This window comes from Solenopsis invicta, chromosome 12, assembly GCF_016802725.1.
Source record: "Solenopsis invicta isolate M01_SB chromosome 12, UNIL_Sinv_3.0, whole genome shotgun sequence".
Lineage (NCBI taxonomy): Eukaryota > Metazoa > Arthropoda > Insecta > Hymenoptera > Formicidae > Solenopsis > Solenopsis invicta.
The window spans coordinates 9,192,795-9,205,672 of record NC_052675.1 but is presented as its reverse complement, the minus strand read 5'-3'; the positions used below and the strand labels follow the sequence as shown (position 1 = coordinate 9,205,672).

Below are 12,878 nucleotides of genomic sequence, written 5' to 3'. Positions count from 1 at the left end.
GACGGTTTCATCGCCGAAGGAAGGGTCGAGTGTTTATCTTACGCAGTCGTCACGTCCTCCGGTCTTTATTAATCCATATGGTGCCGAAATTGAATGAATCAAATCGCTTCAAAAAGCGATATTAATTATTTTAAAAATCAATCTTTTATAGATTTACCAGACAAAACAGGCGCGCGGCTACAAAGCTTTTGATATTATATAATTTCATACAAATTACAAATTTAATATCACACTATTAACCCTCCAATACACATAGTTAAAATCCGCGATAACAGCCGTTTACGAAGTTATTAACGCAGCGAGAGAACTAATCGGCATCGCGGAAAAGCGACTACAATAATAACTTCGATATATTCTTTACATGCCTTTTTTTATATAGGAGGATTACATATTATATATGTATAATAAATCTATAAATTTATGTATGTTTTAAAATAATATTTTTTAAAGAAAAGAATATGACGTTTGAATTGTACTGGAAAGATGAAGAATAAATGTTGAAACTATTAAGACAAACTATTAATACAAGATACATATGAAACATTAAATATAAATAAAAGATTCAGATAAAAATTTAAAGGGAAAATAAGACGTATAAAAATATTACTTAATATATTTTCAAACATTACTTTAATTAAATATATTTTATATGTAAAATAATTTGTATTTAATATCAAAAATGTATTTAGAAAAAAAATTCTTGAAAATTATTCATTTTAATTTTAATCTTATTTCAATACTTTTAATAAGCAGAAAAAATTAAGCAAAATAAAAACATTGTGATATTGTTTTTTTATTACTGAAATTTTTTTGTAAAATCTTTCTGACTAATTATTTGATAAAAAATGAATTTGTCAACTCATGTTATCGATGACATTGATATCTTATAAAGATACTCGAAAAAATTATTGCCTGCATTATTTTATACTTATATCTACAAAACTTTCATTTGAAAGATTTTCTTTCTGAAACGATTTCGATATATAATAAATATTTGAGAATCCTAACTTATATTTCTCAATCTTTCATTTTATAATTCGTTAATTAAAAATTTTTTTAATATTAAAATCTCAGTCCTAAAAATTCTTAACGAGAAACGTCCGTTCAAGATTTCTTATTCTTGTTAAAATCAATAGGAAGATTAGTAAAAAAAAAAGTACAGTATGATAGAGTCGACGACCCATCATACTCTTTTCTTCTCAAGGATTTTTGTCACCTTTGCGTGATGCCGCGAGCCTTGGAATCGCTGCACGATTGGACTACAAAATGAGGCAACGCCAATGATCGTTATGTGCGTTATGATGTCTTTTAAACTGTCCTCGGGACAGTTTAGCACGCGGCTTGCACGACGTCCGTTTGACGACGTCCGTTTGTGATTGACATTAAAAAAAAATGCGGAACCCCACACATTTGAGTCAAGGATAAAATGTCGTGATTCCGGTTTTTGTTCTTTTTCTTTTTTTAGCGAAAGTATACATTCGCGGGTTCAATTTTCAACAACATGCCTTGAATTCTCATCAAACCAGTCTCAGTATTCTTCAGCAGATTTTCAATCCTAATTTAAAGGAGTTATTTTTAAATCCGGTTTAGTATTTTTTGTTTTCTTCTTAATACAGGATTTCTAAAGTGTATCCCCATCTTCTGCTTATATTTCGGAAGTGGTTTAAAATTATGAAAAAATTGCGAAATACGTGTTTGAGCATTTCGAGGCGTTACTCTTTTAAGAGAATTGGGGGAGGTACATGCAGAGAAAAGATTAGCCAACAAAGCTAAGATGTGTCTTTAAAATAGGGACAGCTAATATCGTTGCTGCCGGAGCTAAATTTATTAGTTATTAAAATTAGCAGTTACAGCAAGAAATATTCGCTGCCAGAATCAAATAATGTTTAGCGAATGCGTACACGCAGAAAAAAAATTAGCCAACAAAGCTAAAATTTAGTTGTAGCAACTAAGATGTGTCTTTAAAATAGGGACAGCTAATATCGTTCCTGCCGGAGCTAAATTTATTAGTTATTAAAATTAGCAGTTACAGCAAGAAATATTGGCTGCCAGAATCAAATAATGTTTAGTGAATGCGTATACACGGAAAAAAATGACTCAGAAGTGATAACTAAATATCAGTAGCTAGTTCGATATTTTCTATCAGTACTAAAAATTGACTATTAAAGATAAAATATATTTGCTGTGAATCACAGTTTTATTAGCTAAAATAAAATGTGTGTTTTAACACGTGTAGCTAAAAAAAAAGTGGCAGCTTTTCCTCAATATCTTAGGCGCATGAAATTGTATACGCATTCGATGTGCAATTGTTTATTGGAATGCTGCCGCGCTGCCACAGTGCCACTGATTGTGAGTGCCACTGAGTGCCACGTACATTTGTATCGCGTGTTGTTTTCTCTACGTTTTTCTATATATATGATTTCACGTTTCAATTGTGTTGAGTTTATCAAGCTTTAAAAATATGGACAATGTATCCCAACTTTTACACACTTGGGGCGTTACAGACGTCGTAATAGAAACATTTAAAGGTAAGTATATGTCTAACCCTTTATTATTTATGATATCAAGTCAAAATCTAATTTACGACAGTGAATCAATCTTTCTTATACTTCATCTTTGTAACATGATTACAGTTTTATAGGCTTTATACGATTATTTTTACAATAAAATGAAATGTGAGGTTAAAGTTTATTTTTTAGTTACGCTTACTTTGTGATTTTGCGGAAATCTTTTAAACTAATTTTATCTTATATTTTAATTTATATTATAAGAATAATCGTATAACGACCATATAATCATATTCATAATATAGAGACGAAATACAAGAAAGATTGCTTCTCTACAGTTAGCGACATTCGAGTGATATCGGCCGTACACAAAATAAATTGAACATGTAAACTTTCCATAAGACAAAATATGCTTTTTAGAAAATAACTTTGTCTTAAAATTATTGGCGATCTTTGTGTACCGTCATTCACTGAGTTTATGATTAAAGTTGAACGACAGCTCAATCTTGCGCTTTCGTTCCAGCTTTTCAAAATTTGGATGCTACTTATTATATAAAAATAAAAGTTTTTATCTTTTTAGAAAATCGAATACGAATGGATCATCTCACAAAGATGACGGAATTAACTATGGAAAAATTAATTCCCATTGCTGGGGAACGTTTAGATTTTATGGAGCATTTAAAAAAATATAAAGAATATATGCAAAAAGTTAGTATAATATTAAACACATCTTGCTAAATATGATGCGATAAAAACACTAAATTAACAATGAATTCTTTATATAGGTTGCTAGACCATGTTCGAAATCAATTAGTAAAGACAGTTCAGTACCAATTGTGGATATTGTGCTTCCGGTTAGTGAAGACATTACATATCCTGTTATTGAAGTTTTCGATAACACTCTTCCGTCTACGCAAGACAAGAGTAATCTCTCTTCTTGTGAAAAGAATAATTCTTATGTAAGTAAATTATAATTATAAAAACAGTAAATAAAATAATTCAAAAAATTTTATTATAAATATTTTAATTTTTTTTACAGGATTTATTTGCTATTTTGAAATCATCAACATGTGGAAAAATGATATTAGCATATCATAATACTCACGCATGTTTAAATAATAATATGCGTAATTCGTTGGCGAGCGAAATAATAAATTATGATTTAAATAATAACATTAATGCTCGGTAAGTTTGCTGATATTCAAATATAAGTTATACTTTTTGTCAGACATAAGAACTATTTTGAATAATTTCAAAAATATCTTAATATATCTTTTTGTAGTATGCAAAACGAACGGGTAGAATTCCTTGCTAAAGAAGTTGTCAAACATTTTCCATCTGAGGTAGAAGTAAGTAACATAATAATTGCCAAGTACACGCAGCATACAATTTTAGTTTCAAAATTAAACCAAAAAATAATTTTCTTTTATTTTTCAGACTATTTGGAAAGGAGCTTATTTTGGTAAATCTCGTCGAGAGAGTTCTGTAGGACGAGGTTTACTATTACAAAAATATTACAGTACACGCAGAAAATTAAGAAAATGTGGAGTGTTAACAAAAGAATCAGTACATGCTATAAAAGATTCTAGTGCCTCAACCTCAGGTAAATGTAAATATTAATTGAGAAATGGAATATTTTTATCTTTTCTTAGCCTTTTTCATATTGTACTGACTTTTTTAAATATTATACTTAATAACTATAGATTCATTTGATTGATTTTTTTAGAAATGCAATTAGATGAGAACATACCTCAGATGGATACTACGGGTATGCAGTGGTTAAAAAACAATAGTAAACCATGGAGTAAAGTCCAGGAATTATGGACAGTAACGAACAATACCAGAATGTGGTATTTACAAAAAGATGCAATTGCTGTTCATGAGTACATGGACATGTTCCCTGCTGTAAAACATGCAAATGGATATCTACTAGTAAATATATTAGTGACAATGTTAAACATTTTAAAAAAATCATTGAATATGATAAATATATCTCTTGTCTATTGTTGTATATAGTTGGAGCAGGATTTTAATAAAATGTATCCTAATTCCACAATGAAACTATATACCGACTGGCCGTTATTTGCTGCTTTTATCGAAAAAAAAATAAAAAATAAAAAAGAAATAGAAGACATTAATAATTCTCTTACTCCAGGTAGATATGACATTTTCTTTTAATTATTATTTTTCATTTCTGTTTTCTATTAATTGTTCTTTTACATCGAACTAATATTTAATCTAGCAAATGTATATTATTAGTTATGCATAATAATTCTTAGTATATTCTTTTCTCTTAACTCTTAAACTGTAATAAGTTTTAAGTTAGCGGAAATAAAACAGATCTATCAGATTGTTATTTACCAATAGTGTGATTTTTTTCGAACATTACAGTTTAAGGGTTGATATTACATTTAGATTGCATTTTAATAGTTTATAAAGATTGGCTACCTGTTTCGAGTATCACGTGACTCGAGAATGGTTGCATACTCATTAGGTTAGAATTGGGTTGACTGCTTAATGTTAGACTCCATTTTGGAGTTATACTTTAAGTGTTCAGACGCTTTTTGTTCCGCTATATTTTTGTGCTTATCGACTGCATCACAGTCGGCCGTCGGAATGATTATTGTTGTTCTGAGCATTGATTTCCACTTGTGTTTTTGTGTAATGGTCAAATCGTCTCCGCGAAACGAAATAAGAGACGGGTACTAATAAAACTTAGAACTTAGAACTTAGGCTGCTTAATGTCGATTTCTTCGTAAAATTTGGTAGTATATTTTTCATACTCTATTTTTTTAAAAAAGATTACCCGTATAAAAACTTTGAAAGAAAAATTGATTTGGAATACAGTTTGGGAAAATATATTACATTATACATTCGGTATTGCAAAATACAATAAGTTTTCATGTCATACAATTTAATGCATATTACATTAATTTTAAAATAATAAATTGAGGATAGATGTAACATACATTAATAATCTTTATGTTAATTCTCTCTGAACTATATAATTGACAATATTAAATTTTCACTACACCCTATAATTATTATTATAACCTATAATCTTATTGCAGACGGGAAAAAAGTGAGGACATTGCTCGCTTTAAACTTATTGTTCACAGTACTAACTACGTTAAAAAGAAAAAAGGAGCAGTGGCGACCTTCGCGCCAAGAATCACGTGAAGCATTTTTACTTCTTGTGAAGGTATACATAAATTTAATAAAATAAAATTTCTTTGTCATAAGGCCGAATCATTTTATAAAGAACTGAAAATGTCGGGTAGGAATAAATTTTGCGCAGAGACTAATAAACTCAACTGATTTGAAACTCTGTAAATAATACATACTTTGCTAAAAATTAATTGAAAATTTACAGTACTATCATTGTCGCAAAATAATAATCTGACTTCTAATAGCCTGACTCCTTTTAAATAAAGAATCTATCACTTGTAAAGAGAGAACTTTACCTAAGTAACAAATTTCGATTCTCTTATGAATTAGTATGTTCTGAAGTAATAGAAATCTTACTCGTACTTGGGAATATAAAAATTTATTTAAAATAAATTCAAATACTGAGTTGTATATTATAAAATTTTGAAACATATCTATATTTTCAGAGTACAAATGACATTCAGCCTACATTAAATTTGAGAAGGCAAAAATATGCAAAATATGGACTTACTTTAGGAGTACAGGCCGTAATTGTTGGTAAAAATAAAGATTATATCACACACTCCTATGTCGTTATTAATGAAGTGTATTACGAGGTAGAAACTCCATTGAAAGCGATTGATATAGCCTTTAAATCGATGTATGCTTTAGATAGTAAATATCCAGTTGAATGTGCCAGGGAATGGCATTTTTTACAAGAAGGATTATATGGAATCTCCAATGACAAAAATATTTCTAATCTTGCAGTATTAGCTTTAACAGAAGAATATTTAAAATTTAAATCTAATCATTAACAGTGAGATTATAACACCGCAAATGCTTACGTCAAGTTTAGTTTCAATGCCTAAAACGTGTAAAGTATATACTTTAATTAAGTGTTTATAACACACTCGTTCTTACGAAAAGCAAAAGATTTTTACTTTATGATAAAGTAATGTTGTTCAATTAACCTTTAGTTTTTCAGCGGTAATACAACTTATAATTTTTAGTTTTTTTTAACATAACTGTTTAATTACAATATTAATTAATGTTTAAATTTAGTTTTAATTTTATAATACTACAAAATTCTTGTATATTTGTATGGTACTATTACATCATTCACTAAATTTATTTAAAATGATTTTCATAAAATGTCATTGCTATTATGAATTTTTGGGCAGTATTGATGCTCTTCAAATTCATTTCTCTATAAAGCATCCAGCTTGTACATATTTTAGATGCGTTATAGAGACATGCGGTCGTTCATTTACTGTGTGGAACTCATTTAGGAAACATTTGCGAAACAAGCATAATGTGCCTAATCGTTTCGATAATTGTAATAATAATATAACAAAAGTAAAGCCAACATATTGTCATAGTCCAAATGTAGCTTCTGATACAAATAATGATATTGTCCAAGATGATCCGGAATTGTTTGATACATCACTTCTTGATTTTCAGACTTTGTTGGAATTACATGCCAATATTCTTGTATCTAAAATTAACACAAAACCAGGTCTCCCACGTAATCTGGTTAATTCTATAATTGAAGATATTTCTATTTTTGTTGGTGGAAGTTTTTTCAAAATTTTGAAGCAAACTGTTGTAGATGCACTTTTATCCTGTCACGCACAAGCCGAAAATATTTACAATATTGAAAAGATGTTTGAATCTTTGAGTAATCCATTCCATCACTTATCTACAGAGTACAAGCGTATGATGTATTTTCAATCTACAGATGCATATATACCCCCTGAGAGTTACTACATTGATTCTCATGTGGAGAAAAAACGTACATAACAAGGTGTAAAACCACAAATGAAACAAGTAATTTCACAATACATTCCACTTAGATATGTTTTACAGAAATTCTTTGAACTTCCAGATGCTTTTAATAGTACAATACAATATATACAAGAACTTCAGGCGGAATCAGATATGATTTATAATTTTGTACAATGTCAAAGATGGAAATTTATAACCACTAAATATTTTAAAAAGTCGGACATTGTGTTCCCACTTCTGGTGTATTATGATGATTGGGAACCAAATAATCCCCTCGGACCGCATTTAAAAAAGATAGGTGCAGTATATGTAACAATACCTTGTTTGCCTCCAGAGTGCCAATCCAAGCTTGATAAAATTTTTTTAGCTCTTCTGTTTTATTCTGATGACAGGAAACAATATGGTAACAGAAAAACGTTTGCTCCTTTGATTAACGAACTTATATATTTAGAAACTGAAGGAATAGATCTAATTTTGTCTGTCGATTTTGTAAGGCATCAAAATTTTTGACTGAGATTCAGTGCATTGAAGATCCAACTTTATTTAGGAATTCTGAAAATTATTACAATGATTTGGCTACAAACAATGTGAGTATGACCGGGATCAAAGAGAAATGTATTTTTAATGTTGTACCATCAATAGATATTGTTGATTTACTTTTTGTTGATGGAATGCATGGCTGTTTGGAAGGAGTGGGACATTACTCAATGATTCCTATCATAAAACATTTATCTTAGTTAAACCCTCTGTTTTTTAGAAATACTCAATAACAGAATGTACATGTTTGATTATGGTCCCTATGATAGCCTAAATAAGCCATCTTGCATAACTCCTGAAACATTAAACAAGAATAAATTAAAAATGACAGCAAATGAAATGATTTTGTTTGTTCGTTTGTTTGGAATCTTTTTTGGTGACATAGTCGATGAAAAGGATGAATTTTGGCAATTATATCTTTTCTTACATGATATTTTTAGCAAAAATTCAAGCAAAAAGACTTCCATCTGATATTAGACATGTTTTGCAAATTTTGATAAAAGAGCATAATGAATTATATCTTAAAATTACAGCAGAAAAATTAAAACCTAAACATCATTTTCTCTTGCATTATGCCAGGATTTTTAGGTATATGGGATCGTTTTCAAATGCATCTTGCATGCGTTTCGAAGCCATGCATAAACGATTAAAAGCATATTGCACTGCATCAATGTCAAGAAAAAATCTTCTTCTGTCTATTGCCTACAAATTTCAGTTGACCTCATGTTATAGATTTGTAATACAGTCCAGTATTTTATCCGATATTATTATTGGACCTGGAAATATTCAAGATCTTTCTAAATTTTCTCAATACTTATTTTTTAAATCAACACTTCCCGATTCTCTTGTATCTTCTGAAAATTTTTGTATGAAATGGGTCGAATGGAAAAGTTTTCGATACAAACTTGGATTTGCTCTCATTGTAGGAGTAGATATTTCTAGTGATTGGCGTTTTGGACGCCATATAAAAATTATTTTAGTTCATGAAAATAAACCTTTGTTTATATGTTTACTTTTAACTTTAATATTGGATTGAATTCACATATCAGAGGATATGAAATAGAACATGATGAAAAAAATAACAAATGGTTTTGCATTAAAGTTATTGAACTTATTAATTATCAGCCACTTTACATATACCAAATGGCAAATGGAGAACAGTATGTTGTATTAAAATATTTTTTGTAAATCTAATAAATTAAAAATAGAAAAGTTTTTGTATAAAATCTTCATCATGTATTCTTTATTTCAAAAATTTAATATTTGTTTCTTTATTTCAAAAATTTAATATTTGTTTATTATCTATAATATATTTTTTCTGTGATAAAAACAAAAAGAAAAATTTGTGATAGTCAAATATATGTACTTTTATTTACACAAAACTCGATCTTGTAGCTTATATAGCCTTTCCAGAAAAAAATTATAAAAAATACTTTTTGAAGTTGCAAGGGTCTTATGCCTACGTAAGTTAATAAAATCAAACAAGATATAATTGTGTTTATATCTACAAATTGGTTTTACGTAATTGGATATAATTTTGCAATTCAGACAGAAAAGAATATATTAAAATAGATTACGTCAGACAAATACTATGTATTTTCAATACTAATTGGTACATTATGAAACTCTTGATAACAAATTTCACAGTGTACTGACAGTTTTGCAAATATACATATGTATAATATGCATGTCCGCATTTAGTATTTTCAATACTATTAATACATTTTGAAATGCAGCTTGTCATTATAATTTTAAAATTTCGGTATCTGCTTTTTTCAATTTTTCCACAAATTTTCTCGGTTTCTATTCCAAGGAAAAAAAAATTTATTGAAAAAATTCGTCTTGCAAGTAAATTCCAATAAATTTTTCTTTTCTTGGGAAAAAAAAATTGCGAGAAAATTGTCGGAAAAATTGAAAAATGCCGGTTTTTTCCAAAAATTTAAAACTACTTTTGTAGCTAATATGAAATTACTTCCTTATCAAATTTGATGGCTGAAGTAGCTAAAATCACGTAGCACTGGTATCAAAGCATACGTATCCTCAACTAAAATTCTTAGCCTTTCTGCAAATATTATTAACTTTTACTGCGAAGAAAAAAATAGCATAATGGATTCAGCTAAACATTATTTGATTCTAGCAGCAAATATTTCTTGCTGCAGTTGCTACATTTTAATAACTAATAAATGTAGCTCTGGCAGCAACGATATTAGCTGTCCCTATTTTAAAGACACATCTTAGTTGCTACAACTAAATTTTAGCTTTGTTGGCTGATTTTTTTTTTCTGCATGTAGTTTTACGCTTCTAAGTCCCGGTCTACAATAGGTGTAGTAAGCCTTAAGCCATAAGAAATTGACCAATCATAGTTGAATATGAGGAGAATAATCATTAACCATGGTCAATTTTTACGATTTAAGGCTTGCAACATTAATTGTAGACCGGGACTAAGATATTGAGGAATAACTGCCACTTTTTTAGCTACACGTGTTAAAAGACACATTTTATTTTAGCTAATGAAACTGTATTTTGCAGCAAATATATTTTATCTTTAATAGTCAATTTTTAGCACTGATAAAAAATGTCGAACTAGCTACTGATATTTAGTTACTACTTCTAAGTCATTTTTTTTCGTGTAGAGTAATTCCTTGAAGTAATCGAACACGTATTTTATGGTTTTTCATAATTTTGTACCGTTTCCAAAATATAGATGAGGACAGATTTCATAGACATTCGGTATATACTTCAATATATTTTTTCATTAAAAAAAAAGAAATAATATTCAAGAGAACAAAATATATTGCATATATAAAAAAATTGACTCCTTCGCTGATTTGAAAAAAAAAAAAAAAAACGAATACAATCTAAATATATAGTTACGGCAGAAAAAGGTCTACACATTTATCGGGCGTATTTGAAGAGCATATATTTCTTCGTTTTTGGGAGACACTAAGGCATTGACCAACTTCCTGTTGTGAAATATGACGCTTTGACTTTGTGTATTTTATTTGTACAAGAGTACTCAAACGATTCTTTTCTTGTAACAACGATGGCAATGAGAAAGCGCGACAACAATCAAATTGTCGTCTCCTTCGGTGACCAATTAATTTGAAGGCCATTGACAAATGGCGATGATGATGATATTGCAAATATATTTGTCCCGAGATCTTTAAAAATCTTTAGTTGCAAATGCAACATTTTTGTCGTAACAGATAAATGTATAAAATCAACAAAGCGAAACAGGTGTCAATTGAATAAAAATATGTACTCTATAAAACTCTGGAACGAGATATTTTGACTTAAATAATCAAGTTTTTTTCACTCGGTATAACGTAAATCGAAATAAATTATTGAGTGATTCACTGAATGCAAATGACTAATTAAGTCAAAACATCCCGTCCCGTACTTTCCAGCATTAAAAATCTTGCTGTTCTCTATTTTTATTCTATTGATTAAAATTCATGGTTTCTATTATTATTGCACTTCAATAAAGTTATTATTACCTATGTATTATTTATATTTTTCTTAAGTTGATATATATCTGAATTTTTTTTATCTTATTGGTCTTCTAAACTCATTTATTTGTTGTTTTTATACATAGCCCAACATATTTTGTTATGAGAAGAAAATTTCTATTCATTACACTTAACTTTATTTGCCGTTTAAGAATAATTGCTGTAATTTTGATTTTGCAATAGCTACCAATTTTCGTAAATAAATGTACGATCATCTGATATATGATAATTTACAGCGAGAAAGCGGATGTTGGTCACAATATGAAAGTAAACTGCAGAAAATATCCGGAACTATACAGTGGATTAAATTACTATATCTGGCGAGGTATACTTCTTCACAAAGGTTAAAGTCTGTTTCTTTTAGGAATACTCTTGAAGAATATCAAGATTGATAATTATACATAGCAATTGATTAAATCATTAATAATTAAAAAGATTTTTTAATTATTTTTACATAGATTTTTTTGTTTTGCATGCCTCGTTGGCGATATAAATTTATGATAAGAGAGAAAAAAATTTAATCACGTCAGGAATAACTGGAAATGTTAATATTGGTCCCCGGAAATTGTTTGCTGTACCAAATACACCACATCGTTCATTTGTAGAACATTGCATTATTGGTACGTGTAACTTCACAAGATGTTTTTTACATACAGCACGCTCGTTTATACATTTCTAATTACGCAATGTTAAGAATCCTCTGTATAATAATGTTAGAAGAATTCTTTACATTTATGCTAAGAAGCCTTCATAAAATGATTTCATCATCATCATTATATCTTATCATGCAATCTAAGCAATTTAAATGCCGGTCTTATCCCTATAGCTTTGCAAATTACGTCGACAGCTACGTGCTGCGTCGCGTCTTCAAAGTGTTCAACATGCGTGAGACGCATCACCTGACGCACTTCAGGGCGCGCATGAAACAAGCGTCATACTCACGCCATTTCTACCTTCACATTCGGAGTTATTTCTGGGTCGAGCGTATCATATTTACTCATTATGACTGTTAATTAAAAACTCAAAAAAAAAAAAAAATTTTTTACTGTCTTATGTTCGTTAAATCAATGTTATTCTGTTTATTTATTACAGGTTTATTTATAACCTGTTATGTTTTTTATTATCGTATTGATATATTTACAGTCTAATTGTCGAAGAAAGCATGCCATTATTAGAACCATCCATGGTGGAAGAATGATGATTATTAAAATATGACGTTCGTCTAACTTCAAACGAGGAGGTATAAATTACGTCAAGTGTATGCTCTTCGCTTGGACGCTGCTTACGCTACAAATCATTCGGGAATTCAACGCATTGTAAAACTGTCAAGCGATATACACGTATCAACGATTCAGAATTTCTATCCACATTAAATCTTTCACCCATTTAAGAA

At 29.2% G+C, this 12,878-nt stretch overlaps 3 protein-coding genes across 10 annotated transcripts in view; 2 read left to right on the top strand and 1 right to left on the bottom strand.

Annotated features, from left to right (window-relative positions):
* The window catches only part of LOC105195423 (39S ribosomal protein L32, mitochondrial), a 42,571-nt gene that overhangs the window by 13,058 nt on the left and 16,635 nt on the right, over positions 1–12,878 (top strand). The gene's annotated exons all lie outside the window — the stretch shown is intronic.
* The window catches only part of LOC105195417 (all trans-polyprenyl-diphosphate synthase PDSS1), a 55,197-nt gene that overhangs the window by 32,602 nt on the left and 9,717 nt on the right, over positions 1–12,878 (bottom strand). The window lies entirely within an intron of this gene.
* LOC113004452 lies at positions 1,876–9,205 on the top strand. Of its 8 annotated transcripts, none has more exons than XM_039456325.1 (12): positions 1,876–2,528; positions 3,088–3,215; positions 3,293–3,466; positions 3,547–3,692; positions 3,790–3,856; positions 3,945–4,110; positions 4,234–4,439; positions 4,524–4,662; positions 5,579–5,709; positions 6,122–6,212; positions 7,360–7,458; positions 7,553–9,202. In XM_039456325.1, the coding sequence occupies exons 1-11, from the start codon at positions 2,462–2,464 to the stop codon at positions 7,452–7,454; spliced, it is 1,410 nt and encodes a 469-aa protein (XP_039312259.1). In that variant the 5' UTR covers positions 1,876–2,461; the 3' UTR covers positions 7,455–7,458; positions 7,553–9,202. The 8 variants fall into 8 exon arrangements, 6 of the variants coding, with proteins under 6 accessions (XP_039312259.1, XP_039312258.1, XP_039312257.1 ...); XM_039456324.1 differs by having other exon boundaries at positions 7,540–9,201; XM_039456328.1 differs by having other exon boundaries at positions 1,877–2,528; positions 7,393–7,458; positions 7,540–9,201.